The 13,517-nt window shown below is 38.9% G+C and overlaps 1 protein-coding gene and 1 pseudogene across 2 annotated transcripts in view; one reads left to right on the top strand and one right to left on the bottom strand.

Moving 5' to 3' along the window:
- Nucleotides 1-13,517, top strand: part of LOC306842993 (extracellular calcium-sensing receptor-like) — a 189,408-nt pseudogene that overhangs the window by 112,003 nt on the left and 63,888 nt on the right. The window lies entirely within an intron of this gene.
- The window catches only part of LOC306842616 (extracellular calcium-sensing receptor-like), a gene marked incomplete at both ends in the record, with an annotated part of 36,968 nt that continues 26,752 nt past the window's right edge, over nt 3,302-13,517 (bottom strand). The window contains 5 exons of the mRNA XM_079373580.1: nt 3,302-4,215; nt 4,294-4,417; nt 5,047-5,274; nt 5,364-6,119; nt 6,198-6,486. Of these exons, the coding sequence (XP_079229706.1) occupies nt 3,302-4,215; nt 4,294-4,417; nt 5,047-5,274; nt 5,364-6,119; nt 6,198-6,486 (2,311 nt within the window). The remainder of the gene's footprint in view (nt 4,216-4,293; nt 4,418-5,046; nt 5,275-5,363; nt 6,120-6,197; nt 6,487-13,517) is intronic.

The raw sequence follows: 13,517 nt of genomic DNA, 5'->3' as shown, positions 1-13,517 counted from the left end.
TTCTGCAAAAGGATTCCCGACCAAGTATTGAGTGCATAAATGAACATAATGGCCATTCTTTTATTGGTCGGATGAAATATGCTAATTTTTTGAGATTTTGGGTTTTCATGAGCTGTATGCCAAAATCATCAATATTAAAACAATAAAAGGCTTGAACTACTTCAGTTGTGTTGTAATGAATCTAAAATATATGAAAGTCTAATGTTTATCAGTACATTACAGAAAATAATTAACTTTATCACAATATGCTAATTTTTTGAGAAGGACCTGTATTTGTATATGAAATAAAAAAACTCGAAAAATGGAAAAATATTTTTCAAGGCACGTCAGTGTCTATACCTTTTTTATCTTTTTGAGCATTATCAACTCTGGATGATAGATAGTAAAGCCTACAGTGTCTTCTTTCCAAAGATACCAAATTTGTTTGTGTAGCACACTTTGTCAGGAACTGTTACCATTTTAATTTAGGTAGGTTATTTTCACCTGTGAGGCCCACAATGGGGGGCGAAGGTTAACAGGTTAAATAAAATGAGCAAAACACTCTTTATGGTGAAAGGAGCATTTTGATAAGATGATCTTGAGGCTTACTACTGAGCAATTTTAACATTCACAACATACAAACATCAATAAACTATTAAAGTTAAAAACCATCAACATGTAGTAAGAAACAACAAGAAATTAGTTTGTAGATACTGCACTTTGCTTTTGCAATAGTGTTTTAGTTGTGTAAGGTCATTCAAAGGCAGTGCAGTATCTGCACTTTGGTGCTCAAAGGTCACATCAGTGGTCATGGTTTATATCTATAAAAAATGTAATCCTAAGAAGGCTTTAAATGAATTCATTAAATTTAAATGACTGGCTGATGTAAAAACTGATAGTTTCAGTGTTATTGTAGTTACCACACTTTGGTTTTGTAGGGCAGTATAGAATGCTGCTGTCACTGCTGTAAACCCCCATAAAAATCTATTTTTTTTAATATATTTATATACAGGTCCTTTTAAAAAAATTAGCATATTGTGATAAAGTTAATTATTTTCTGTAATGTACTGATAAACATTAGACTTTCATATATTTTAGATTCATTAAAACACAACTGAAGTAGTTCAAGCCTTTTATTGTTTTAATATTGATGATTTTGGCATGAAAACCCAAAATTCCTATCTCAAAAAATTAGCATATTTCATCCGACCAATAAAAGAAAAGTGTTTTGAATACAAAAAAAGTCAACCTTCAAATAATTATGTTCAGTTATGCACTCAATACTTGGTCGGGAATCCTTTTGCAGAAATGACTGCTTCAATGCGGCGTGGCATGGAGGCAATCAGCCTGTGGCACTGCTGAGGTGTTATGGAGGCCCAGGATGCTTCGATAGCGGCCTTAAGCTCATCCAGAGTGTTGGGTCTTGCGTCTCTCAACTTTCTCTTCACAATATCCCACAGATTCTCTATGGGGTTCAGGTCAGGAGAGTTGGCAGGCCAATTGAGCACAGTAATACCATGGTCAGTAAACCATTTACCAGTGGTTTTGGCACTGTGAGCAGGTGCCAGGTCGTGCTGAAAAATGAAATCTTCATCTCCATAAAGCTTTTCAGCAGATGGAAGCATGAAGTGCTCCAAAATCTCCTGATAGCTAGCTGCATTGACCCTGCCCTTGATAAAACACAGTAGACCAACACCAGCATCACTGATTGTGGGTACTTGACACTGGACTTCAGGCATTTTGGCATTTCCCTCTCCCCAGTCTTCCTCCAGACTCTGGCACCTTGATTTCCGAATGACATGCAAAATTTGCTTTCATCCGAAAAAAGTACTTTGGACCACTGAGCAACAGTCCAGTGCTGCTTCTCTGTAGCCCAGGTCAGGCGCTTCTGCCGCTGTTTCTGGTTCAAAAGTGGCTTGACCTGGGGAATGCGGCACCTGTAGCCCATTTCCTGCACACGCCTGTACACGGTGGCTCTGGATGTTTCTACTCCAGACTCAGTCCACTGCTTCCGCAGGTCCCCCAAGGTCCTTCGGTCCTTCTCCACAATCTTCGGAATCGGTCCTTCTCCACAATCTTCCTCAGGGTCCGGTCACCTCTTCTCGTTGTGCTGCGTTTTCTGCCACACTTTTTCCTTCCCACAGACTTCCCACTGAGGTGCCTTGATACAGCACTCTGGGAACAGCCTATTCGTTCAGAAATTTCTTTCTGTGTCTTACCCTCTTGCTTGAGGGTGTCAATGATGGCCTTCTGGACAGCAGTCAGGTCGGCAGTCTTACCCATGATTGTGGTTTTGAGTAATGAACCAGGCTGGGAGTTTTTAAAAGCCTCAGGAATCTTTTGCAGGTGTTTAGAGTTAATTAGTTGATTCAGATGATTAGGTTAATAGCTCGTTTAGAGAACCTTTTCATGATATGCTAATTTTTTGAGATAGGAATTTTGGGTTTTCATGAGCTGTATGCCAAAATCATCAATATTAAAACAGTAAAAGGCTTGAACTACTTCAGTTGTGTTGTAATGAATCTAAAATATATGAAAGTCTAATGTTTATCAGTACATTACAGAAAATAATGAACTTTATCACAATATGCTAATTTTTTGAAAAGGACCTGTATATATAAAATAAAAGCACAGTTGCATATATAGCATATGTAACAATAATGGCACAACTATATTCTCTCTTTTTACATAAAAAAGGAAGAAGGAGATTCATTGTAGCCATCGTTACATTTATTTAGACGACATGTCACCTTGAACAACTTTCACTTCACCTTGATGCCACATGAACCTGAAAGGGATAGTTTAGCAAAAATGTAACTTCTATTATCATTTAATCACTCTCATATTGTTTCAAACCTATATGACTTTTCTGTCATCATTTAATCATACATAACAATCATAATGCATATAATAACCATTTCCACATTACTATTTTACATTGTAAAATAACATATTTGTACCTTATTTCAAACACAGTTTACAGAAGATTCCAAAGGATCCAACTTGCTTAGAAGATAATTTTTTGGACTGTATGTAATTTGCATTAGTGATTTCATTACTGATAGTTTATCTTGTTATTGTTTTTTTTATGCTTTGCAGTTGAAATATGTAATGAAAGTATATAGAGAAATGTATTACAGTAAAACTATCAATTTTCCTTTTTAAATGTAGTGAACATATATGCTAGATTTGTCAGCATTTCAGCAACATATCCTATTTTTGCAGTATAATTTCAAAGTTGTTCTTTATTTAAAAAAAAAAAAAAAAAAGAAATATATATATATATATATATATATATATATATAATAAACACGTTTATTTATCAGCAGAGCTTAGACATTGATTTCCCCATCATATTTTGCTTTGTATTTTCTTCAGGCTTGAACAGGATGATATAACATTTAGGTGCAAAAATGCAGAATAGTAAACCAAAGCTTGAGGCTAAAATGGCAAATATCTCCACAGCTACGGTAAATTTTCCAGGAGAACTGACATAAGCTGGGATAAAAGTGATCCATACGGCACAGAATATCAGCATACTGAATGTGATGAATTTGGCTTCATTGAATTTATCAGGCAGTGTGCGTGCCAGAAAAGCCAGAATGAAGCAAAATACAGCCAGTAGGCCAATATAACAGAGCACAGCCCAGAAACCTATGGTAGAACCCAGACTGCACTCAAGGATGATCTTTTCCTTATAATATTTCAGATTTTTGTGAGGAAATGGAGGAGATATTGTTAGCCAAAGCACACAAATAAGAATTTGTACAAGTGTAAAGGCAAGCACACTGAGTCGTTGTTGTGCAGGCCCAAACCATTTCATGACATTACTTCCTGGAAGTGTAGCCTTAAAGGCCATTAACACCACTATTGTTTTGCCCAGAACACATGAGATACAGAGGACAAATGTGATCCCAAACATTGAGTGACGTAACATACAGGACCACTCAGTGGGCCGACCAATGAAAGTGAGTGAACAGAGGAAACACAGAGTTAATGAGAAGAGCAGCAGGAAACTCAGCTCTGAGTTGTTGGCTTTTATTATGGGGGTGTTCTTCTTTCTGTAAAACAGGATGGCCACCAGCGCAGTTAATCCTACTCCAAAGAGTGAGAAAAAAACTAACACTATACCCATAACTTCTGTGAATGACAGAAACTCTACAGCCTTTAACACACATGTATTTTTCTCAGCATTAGACCAGTATTCCTCTGGACACTGCCTGCAGTTATTTGAATCTGGAAAAGAAAGTTGCAATCACAAGTTAGAGACAAAAGAAAAGCAAATTACATGAATGAGATGGGCTGTCAGATTACCTGTCTCATTACTGATTTCTCCTTCTGCACATGGAATACAGTCATAACAACAGACAGGTCTTCCTTTTTGTGCAGCCTTCCTAGTGCCTGGAGGGCAGCTCTCACTGCACACAGACCTTGGCTTCTGCCCATAAATAATAGTGATCACATATTTTATTAACTTTGAGCAATAAATTATGATGCAAATGCACAATGGGAGCTATTGTGAGCTAATGTATTGTGAACACCATGGACGTGCTATTATAAGAATTAAGGATAATTATTTAGTCTACTGAGCATTTTACTGTCACTTTACTTTTGAAAACTCAAACTCTGCCATTACTTTTGTCCACTTGATAAACACATTGCCAAATGGCCTTTTTTATCTGCATTTCCAATGCCAGTTAATGTAATGAAGTCAAAAAATGTAACATACATCGAATATTTAAACTTATTCATCATGAATTAACCGCAGTGTTTTTAGCAACATTTTACAATAAGCTTCATCTTAGCTAATGCATTAGGTATGAAAGACCATAAATACATTTTTTAATCATCCTAAGCCAGTTAACTTTAGTTAATGCATTAAGAACAAGCATTAATTAACACTGACAAGTGAAAAGTAACAAACGTAATATGAAGTTATTAAACATTTATTATTAGTGGTTTCTTTGTTATCAATACATTTTTATTATTAATAATAATAATACATTGATTGATTGATTTCCTCAGTTTAAACAAACTATGAAGGACAAACATATTACTGCCATTTACCTCCCGCTGTCCTCCAGTCCAGATTATGTTTTCAGTATTGAGCTCAAAGCGTTGGTGAGGGGGCAGCGAGGCATCATAGTATCCCACTGATTTAAATTGTATTGAACCATCTGAGTCCTTCTGCCAATTAATAATGTCGTATTGGGCTACTGCGCCACCAGTGCTGTCAAACCACACAAGATCTCCTGTCTTTATGCTGAAATTTACCTTTTTCAGAACCTCAACAATCTAGTGAAAAAAGACATTATCACTGAGGCATTTTAAAAGTTGGTTCTCTCATCTGCTCCCTTCATATTCACCTTTCTTTTATCTTTTACCTGCTGTGGTTGTATTGTCAGACCTTTCTCACAACCTTCTTTTTCTTTGCACTTGAGTAGACTGTGTAGTGAATGAGCCACAGCATAAACGGCTTTGTAGACGTAGCTTGCATATCTTTGTTCAGGTACGTCTTTGTTGTAATTTTTTAGTAAAAGTAGTTCCTCATATCTGCTGCAACTTAATGAATATTGAGAAAAATTCCCCTCACTCTGTGAACATGGAAAAGCTGTGTTCCAGAATTCTTTTAAGACATAATCTGCAAACCCTTCAATATTGATTTTTCTCACTGCAAAACCCAGTGACCCTCCAAGCACCCGAAAACTGTTTGGAGTAATCAGACTGTTTACAGTTATCCATGACTTCACTCCAATCATTTGGAAGCCTGTAATGTTCTGAATACTTAACTGATCAGTAAGTAAGCCCATCTCAGGAAGTGAAATAAATGCAATAATCACTTTTGCTGTGCTTTTTTTTATTGTGTCTACCACTTTCTGGAGTTTTTCTGGCTCTGTTCGGTAGAATTTGACAGAGTACTCCACACAAATCCCCTTCTCCTGGGCTATTTTCAAAAATATTGCCATTCCATAGTTTCCATATTCATTGTCACTGTTCACAGCTCCCACCCAAGACCAGCCTAAGTCCTTGACTATGGATGCCAGTGCTCTGCTCTGGTAATAATCACTAGCCATAGTCCTGAAGACTGAAGGGTAATCTTTCCTATTACTGAGACAATCACATGAGGCTGAGTGACTTATCTGAAAAAGAAAGCATAAGACACAGTGATACTGTCATCTGTGATTGTGTTAAACATTCACAGTGTTATTGCTCTTTACCACTGGAATTTTAAAAGGTCCTGTAGTTCTGGACAGAATCACTGTCGCGGAAGACTCTGATTCGCCTATGATAGCATGTAAAGGAGAGTGGCCATTGCATCTGTATCCTTCACCAAACTCCTGACCATTCATCAGTCCCATAGTTGCACTCATGGTAGACAGTCTTGACCCACAGGTATCATAGATTCTGTAGCCAACAGAAACATTTGGGAGCAAACTTTCACTTCTGTTAATCTCCTCAATGGCAAATATCATGATTTGTGCCAGTCGAAAATCTCTCAAATACACACTGCAAAATAGAAATTACACTTAAAAAGTGATAAGTTGGAAAAGATAAAATACATATATATATATATATATATACATATATATATATATATATATATATACATAGAAATAATGGATTTTAATTGAAAATGCCTTTTGTTTTAAATTCATTATTTGCTCTAATATTTCAAATGTAACAAACCTGGAGCATGATAAAAGCTGAGGTTTTTGTGTAAACTCAAATGAAGGTATTGTTTCTATGCTGTGGACTGGAAAAAGGCCTCCAATTGTTATGTCTCCATCCTTGGAAAGCAGCGGATACTGGGGGTCTCCCATTATTCGGCAAAGAGTGTTTCCTGCCTTTGTATGAAGCTGATAGAAAAACAAGAATGTGTAAAGAGAGAGGAACATCCCAAAGACTGAGCTCAACTGTGACTGCCAAATGCAAATGACACGATACAGTATTCACACGTTTATATACATAATTATTATGGAAGAATGATTGAGAATGTGGCCAATGACATGATAGGGCAGGACATGAGTCAGGTAAAATAGGGGTGGACTAAAGTCAGGTTAATTAGCCAGATTTTCTCACATCGTCAGGCAGTAGTATATTGTGAATACTGGAATAGTGGAGATTAGATAATATCCAGAAAATTCTTTGAAAAATACTACTCAAAATATATTTTACATATATTTTGTTTCATCTATGCTCATTTACATTCTTGTTTGTTTTAGTAGTAATTTGAATAAATTCCTTGCAATTTTATAATTCGGGCACAAGGTAGATTTTAACCTACCAAATACACTAAACAAAATTACGTATAATTTAAGAGTGTTCCAGTTCCTGCCAATATCCAGCAACTTCGCACACCCATTAAAGAGGTGTGGACAACCTGATCAACTCTATGCAAAGGAGATGTGTTGCACTGTGTGAGGAAAATGGTGGTCACACCAGATACTGACTGGTTTCGGACCCCCCCCCCCTCCCCCAATACAGTAAAACTGCACATTTTAGCGTGCCCTTCTATTGTGGCCAGCCTAAGGGACACCTGTGCAATAATCATGCTGTCTAATCAGCATCTTGTGATGCCACATTTGTGACGTGGATGGATTATCTCGGCAAAGGAGAAGTGCTCACTAACACAGATTTAGACAGATTTGTGAACAATATATGAGAGAAATAGGCCTTTTGTGTACATAGAAAAAGTCTTCGATCTTTGAGTTCAGCTCATGAAAAATGGGGGCAAAAACAAAAGTGTTGCATTTATAATTTTGTTCAGTGTATAATTTAGAATTCAAATGAATACTTTCTAACCCAGGATAACTCAAACCACCAGTTAAACACAAAAAAGTCAACACAAAGTAAAAGAATCATGCCATTCAAGGGTGTATCTTAGAAAATGTAATTGTTATATTGTTCACTTACAACAAAACAATTTTCAAACACAATTCACAAAACAATTATTAGCCAATTCACACTTTAACAAAAGTCATTTGAGGTGGTGTCAAAGTAGTAGTTCATGGGGGAGAAAGTTTGTTTTCAAAAAAACAAATAAATAAAAAAAATAATTCAAGGAAGCACAATAGTATTGGGCTTTCAGTTTCAATAAATCACAGCGCCCCAACCCCATTTTACTATATAGAACTAACACTAGTTTATGCATGTATTACTTTGTTGTCTATGTTTGATATTCAATGCAATAAGGTCAAGGGGCCCTATTTTAATGATCAAAGTCTAAAGCGCATGGCACAGCTGCACTTAGGGTGTCTATGAATCCATTTTTGCTAATGTTTAATGACGGGAAGAAAACTATCGGCGCACCTGGCACGTGGTCTAAAAGAGTTGTCCTTGTTCTCTTAATGAGTAATGGGTGTGTTTTGGGTATAACATGCAATAAACCAATCTGGGGGTGTATTACAGAAAGATCCTAACTTTAAAATCTTATCTTCTCTGTTTGGTAACCATGGCAATTTCAGTTAGGACCACATTTAGGACAAAAGCTATTACAGAGCATTTCTTAAGTGCGTTATCTTATCTTAACTACAGATAGGAAAGGGGTATTACAGAAACCTCCTAACTTGACAAAAAACCCTAAAAACTGTCTTAACTTTAGGACAACCCCACAGCTGTCCTAACTTCAAAATGATTTGAAAGCTAACGGAAAAAAACGCTTACAACTGTGCTGTCCGACAATGGTATTACATTTATTAATAATTGAAAATGAAAAACGAGGATGTTTAATGGTAGAAAGACTCTTAGAGGACCCTGAAGATGTGTTATATTTTGATGACAAAACACCTATAAGTAATTACAGACTGCCACACAACATGTTACAGTTAGCACAGGAACTGCAACCAGCATTATAGAGACCAACAAAATTGTCACGGACCATTGCTGGTTGTAGTGCAAGAGAATAATGCCTTTTTTTTTCAAAAGGCAATTTTCAACATGAAGTAGCTTTTGTTTACCTCATCAGCAGTGTTGGTTGCTTGGTAACAGACCTGAGAGTAGATTGTCGAGCTTGATTATACCATTTAAGATTTCCTAACTAGAGATAAGATACTATTTTGTAAGATAGGATAAGAATCCCAAATCAAGTTAAGATTTGCTTCTGTAAAACAAATTTGCGAAAAATCCTAATTTAACATATCATATCTTAAGTTAAAATCTAAGATAAGAAACTTTCTGTAATACGCCCCCATTCCATTTAAAAGCCAGTTGCGCTTGTGCCATGGCAGATTTGCTATTTACACGGCAGAATTTGCAAGAGCAAAGAGTGAACGCATCTCCAGAGAGGAAACGGATGAGCTCGTGCGCGAGCAAATAGGTAAGCTAATTCTGATACATGCGATGACTATCCGTTATGGCTTGTAGGCATTTTTACATTTATGTAGCCTACACAATAATAATGTTTTTCATTGTAATCCTTTAATATTTGGAATGTTTGTGTGCTGCTGCACATCCTTGTGCCCATTGACTTTAGACCAGGTTTTAGTTGGTCAATGGCGCAGTCTATTTCAGTTGCCTCAAAATAGCAATGCTCCAACAATGCGCCTGAATACACCTCCTTTTCAGACCAGCATGCTCATTTCTGCACAAATGCATTTGTTATTTAATATGAAAAAATAAATTGTGTATTGATTCAATGGATTTATTGTATTTTGGGAAAAAAAAGTTTTTATAATAAATCTTTGAAAATCAAAATCTGGATTTGAATTTTTTGTTATTATAACCTAAATATGCTATGTGAAAGTTTGAAACAGGAAATAGTGGTTTTTATTTTGCCACTTTCTTGGTAAAGAAAACATAGTACTTACGTAACCTCAGTTCCCTGAGATGTGGGAACGAGTGCTGCCTTATGGGGAAAACTCCTTTTTCTCCGAGGACTGAAGCCTTTACAATCCCATAGTGTAACTGCATGGCCATTGGTTCGTGCAGTGGTTAAAAAAAATGAACCAATGGCTCGGCAGCGGAGCTACACGAGCCTATGGTAATGAAACCTGTCAGAGCCCTCCAGAATGGGTGGGGCCATCTGGCTATATAAGCGGGCATTTCGCCATGGGATCTCAGGTAAATTTGACTGAAGCGATGACACTGGGTCGTGCAGCATCATGGAAGGGCAAGGAACGCAGTACTCGCTCTGTATCTCAGGGAACCAAGGTTACGTAAGTAACCGAGTACGTTCCCTTTCGATACAGAGCGAGTACTGCATCACTAGACACTTATGGGGAACCAATACAATCCTGCCGTGCCATGAAAGGGGAACGACTGACATGAACTGGCTTTGAGCAGTAAGGGTTCAGAGGGATCAGTTATACGCAGGGTGTGCCCTGCAGTTGGCAAGAGGGCTAAATTCTCTGAGGTCAACCCACCCTTCGGATAATCGTTCCAACTGTCTTTTTGTACAAGATTCAAGATTTTTATTTGTCACATACACAATTGTACAGCCTCAGCACTAATAATAGAGCCAAAAGCATACCTGAAAGAATAGAACCTTAACTTTAAGATAAGCGAGGAACATTGCTCGCTATCTTCTTCGTGTTGAAAGAGGGTTTATTTACTCAATTTAGGGCAGTTAAAATAGCAGAGAGATGGTAGGGCACCTTGTGGTCAAAAATTTGATTTATTTTGATTTATTCATAAAAAATCCTCCCCCCCACCCATAACTGGGCACTTGTTCGGACACCTGTTTGTACACCCCCACCCGTCTAAGTGGCCATCTGTTTCATTCACCCCAGTGATCACAAGGAATTTAAGACAATGTGTTTTTGTGTGGGGGTGCTATTGTTATGTGCTTTAAACTTTAAATGGTGAAACTGTGTTAAACAGGATATAGGGAAGATTTTATTAAAGTGTTTTCACACACATATCTGTCAGGGATGATATAAAGGATCCTCAGGCAAAAGCAGTCAATATGAACAGTCTTTAATGAAGACACAAAATAAGGCAGTCTGTCGTACAATGACACAGAAATGGATGAAACACAAAACACAACTGAGGATGGTCCGGTTCAGAGGACTCCCGGCTTGGAGAGAGCTTGTGGAGATGGGCTTACTGGAAGCAGCAAGAGGACACCAAGAATACTTAGGCGAGCACAGCAACACTAGGCAAGACAAGACGTGGTTAGACCTCTGATGGTACCTTGACATGAAGAGCGAAACGATAACATAGGCATGACCCACAATAATCCGACAGAGAACAGCAAGCACAGCCACTGGAAATAGGGCACGGATAACTGGTTTGATGCAGGACACGTGAAAGACAGGGTGAACACGGCGCAACTGACGGGACCATTTGAGTTTGATCGCGACCGGACTGAGAACCTTTACAATGGTGAGGGGCACAATAAAGCGGGGCATCAGCTTGCGAGAACTCTTGAATAGTGGGTGGAAAGCCACACCTTTTGAACCACAAATATACCTGTGAGCCCTAACCCGGCGACGATTGGTGACTCGACGTGTACGTGCTCTGGTACGACATAACGCAGATCTCACCCTCTTCCATGTATGTATACATCTCTGAATAAATGCCTCCACAGAGGGAACGGAGGCCTTGGACTCTTGGGATGTAAATAGTGGGGGTTGGTAACCCAGACAACACTCGAATGGGAATAACCCAGTGGCAGACGAGGGCAGAGAATTATGGGCATACTCGGCCCAGGACAGTTGGTCGCACCACAATGCGGGGGTCCGCGAGGTTAAGCTATGCAACATGCGACCAAGAATCTGATTGGTCCTTTCGGCTTGCCCATTGATCTGTGAATGGAATCCTGACGACAGACTGGGGGATGCCCCTATCTGAAGACAGAATTCCCTCCAAAACTGAGGGGTGAACTGAGACCCTCTATCAGACACATTGTCCGAAGGAAGATCATGGATCTTGAACACGTGATCTACCATAACTTGAGCGGTCTCACGGGCGGACGGTAATCTTGGGAGACGGATAAAATGAGTGGCCTTTGAAAAATGGTCCACAGCGGTGATGATGACCGTATTCCCAGCCGAAAACGGAAGACCGGTCACAAAATCCAACGCAATGTGAGACCACGGACGTGATGGAATGGAAAGAGGTCTAAGAAGGCCTGCTCGTGGAGTGTTACTAGACTTAGTCTGGGCACAGACATGACAAGAAGCAAGAAAACGCTGAATGTCACGCTCTCTAGTAGGCCACGAAAACCGTTGATGAATTGCAGCCAACGTGCCTCGAACTCCTGGGTGTGCCACCAATCTGGACGAGAGCCCCCAGCGAAGAACTGCTGAGCGTATGACCTCAGGAACGAACAACGTTCCTTCAGGAGCACGGGGTGGTCTCGTGACATGAAAAAGGGCTTTCCTCACAGCAGGGCTCTGAACCGGTTCAAGGAACGAAAACGGAAACCGGAAACGAACAAAATTTTGACTGGAACAGAACCGGAAACAGAAACTAAATCAAATTTTATAGTTCCGAACAGAATCGAAAATTTGAAATGGCCATTAACCGGTTAATAACGTTATTTTATCGTTCCATTTAATATTTTAAATTTGCTGTCAACCAATCACGAATTCAAGTAAAGTAAAGTTAAAGTTGTGACGTATTGTCAAGTATGGTGACCCATACTCGAAATTGGTGCTCTGCGTTTAACCCATCCAAGTGCACACACACAGCAGTGAGTAGTGAACAAATGCACACACACACACACACACACACACCGTGAACACACACCCGGAGCAGTGGGCAGCCATGCTGCAGCGCCCGGGGAGCAGTTGGGGGTTCGGTGCCTTGCTCAAGGGCGCCTCAGTCGTGGTATTGAGGGTGGAGAGGGCGCTGGACATTCCCTCCCCCCACCTACAATCCCTGCCGGCCGGGGGCTCGAACTCGCAACCTTTCGATTACGAGTCCGACTCTCTAACCATTAGGCCACGACTTCCTAATGGCCACGAAGTATGAAAGTGCTTCGATGAAAGTAAAAGCCAATAAATAATATTTTAGTAGGCTATACGTCGAGAATATGGAAACATTTGGATTCGTGCCGAGTGAGAGAGGTAGGCATCAGTTTCACCTTTAATTTGTTTTTGGAATGACGTTTTTATAGCCTATAGGCTATCCTTAAGTTTAGAGGATTTGTTGTGGAGAGAAACTAATTACTGTGTTTATTAGGGATGTGCGGGTCTAGTCGACTAGTCGACTAAACGGTACAGCTCCTACTAGTCGACACTGAAAACAATAGTCGATTACACAAGAGAAAAAAAAAACCCCAAAAAAACATTTTATCATTCAAATTACCATCATTTTAACGTTACATTTTAAAACATTTTAAATAAGTTAAAATAAAACTTTTGAAAAAGAATACATATCAAAATATTTAAATATTTTTAAAAGCATATCTGGGCAGAAACTACATTTTTACCTCAGACCTCTCATGCCTTGTATTCACGTCAGTTGCGGCGAGCTTAGAATAACCACACGAAAGACCTATGCGTTAGCTTGGAGGCTAGCCAAAGCCAACAATGTCAATCTTTCATACGTCGCTGCGGTCCGTGATCCCATGCACGCGATGTATTCTTCTGAAC

The sequence above is a fragment of the Barbus barbus genome (genome assembly GCF_936440315.1).
Source record: "Barbus barbus genome assembly, chromosome: 23".
Lineage (NCBI taxonomy): Eukaryota > Metazoa > Chordata > Actinopteri > Cypriniformes > Cyprinidae > Barbus > Barbus barbus.
The sequence above is the reverse complement of the archived record's forward strand: the minus strand, read 5'-3'. Positions and strand labels throughout refer to the sequence as shown.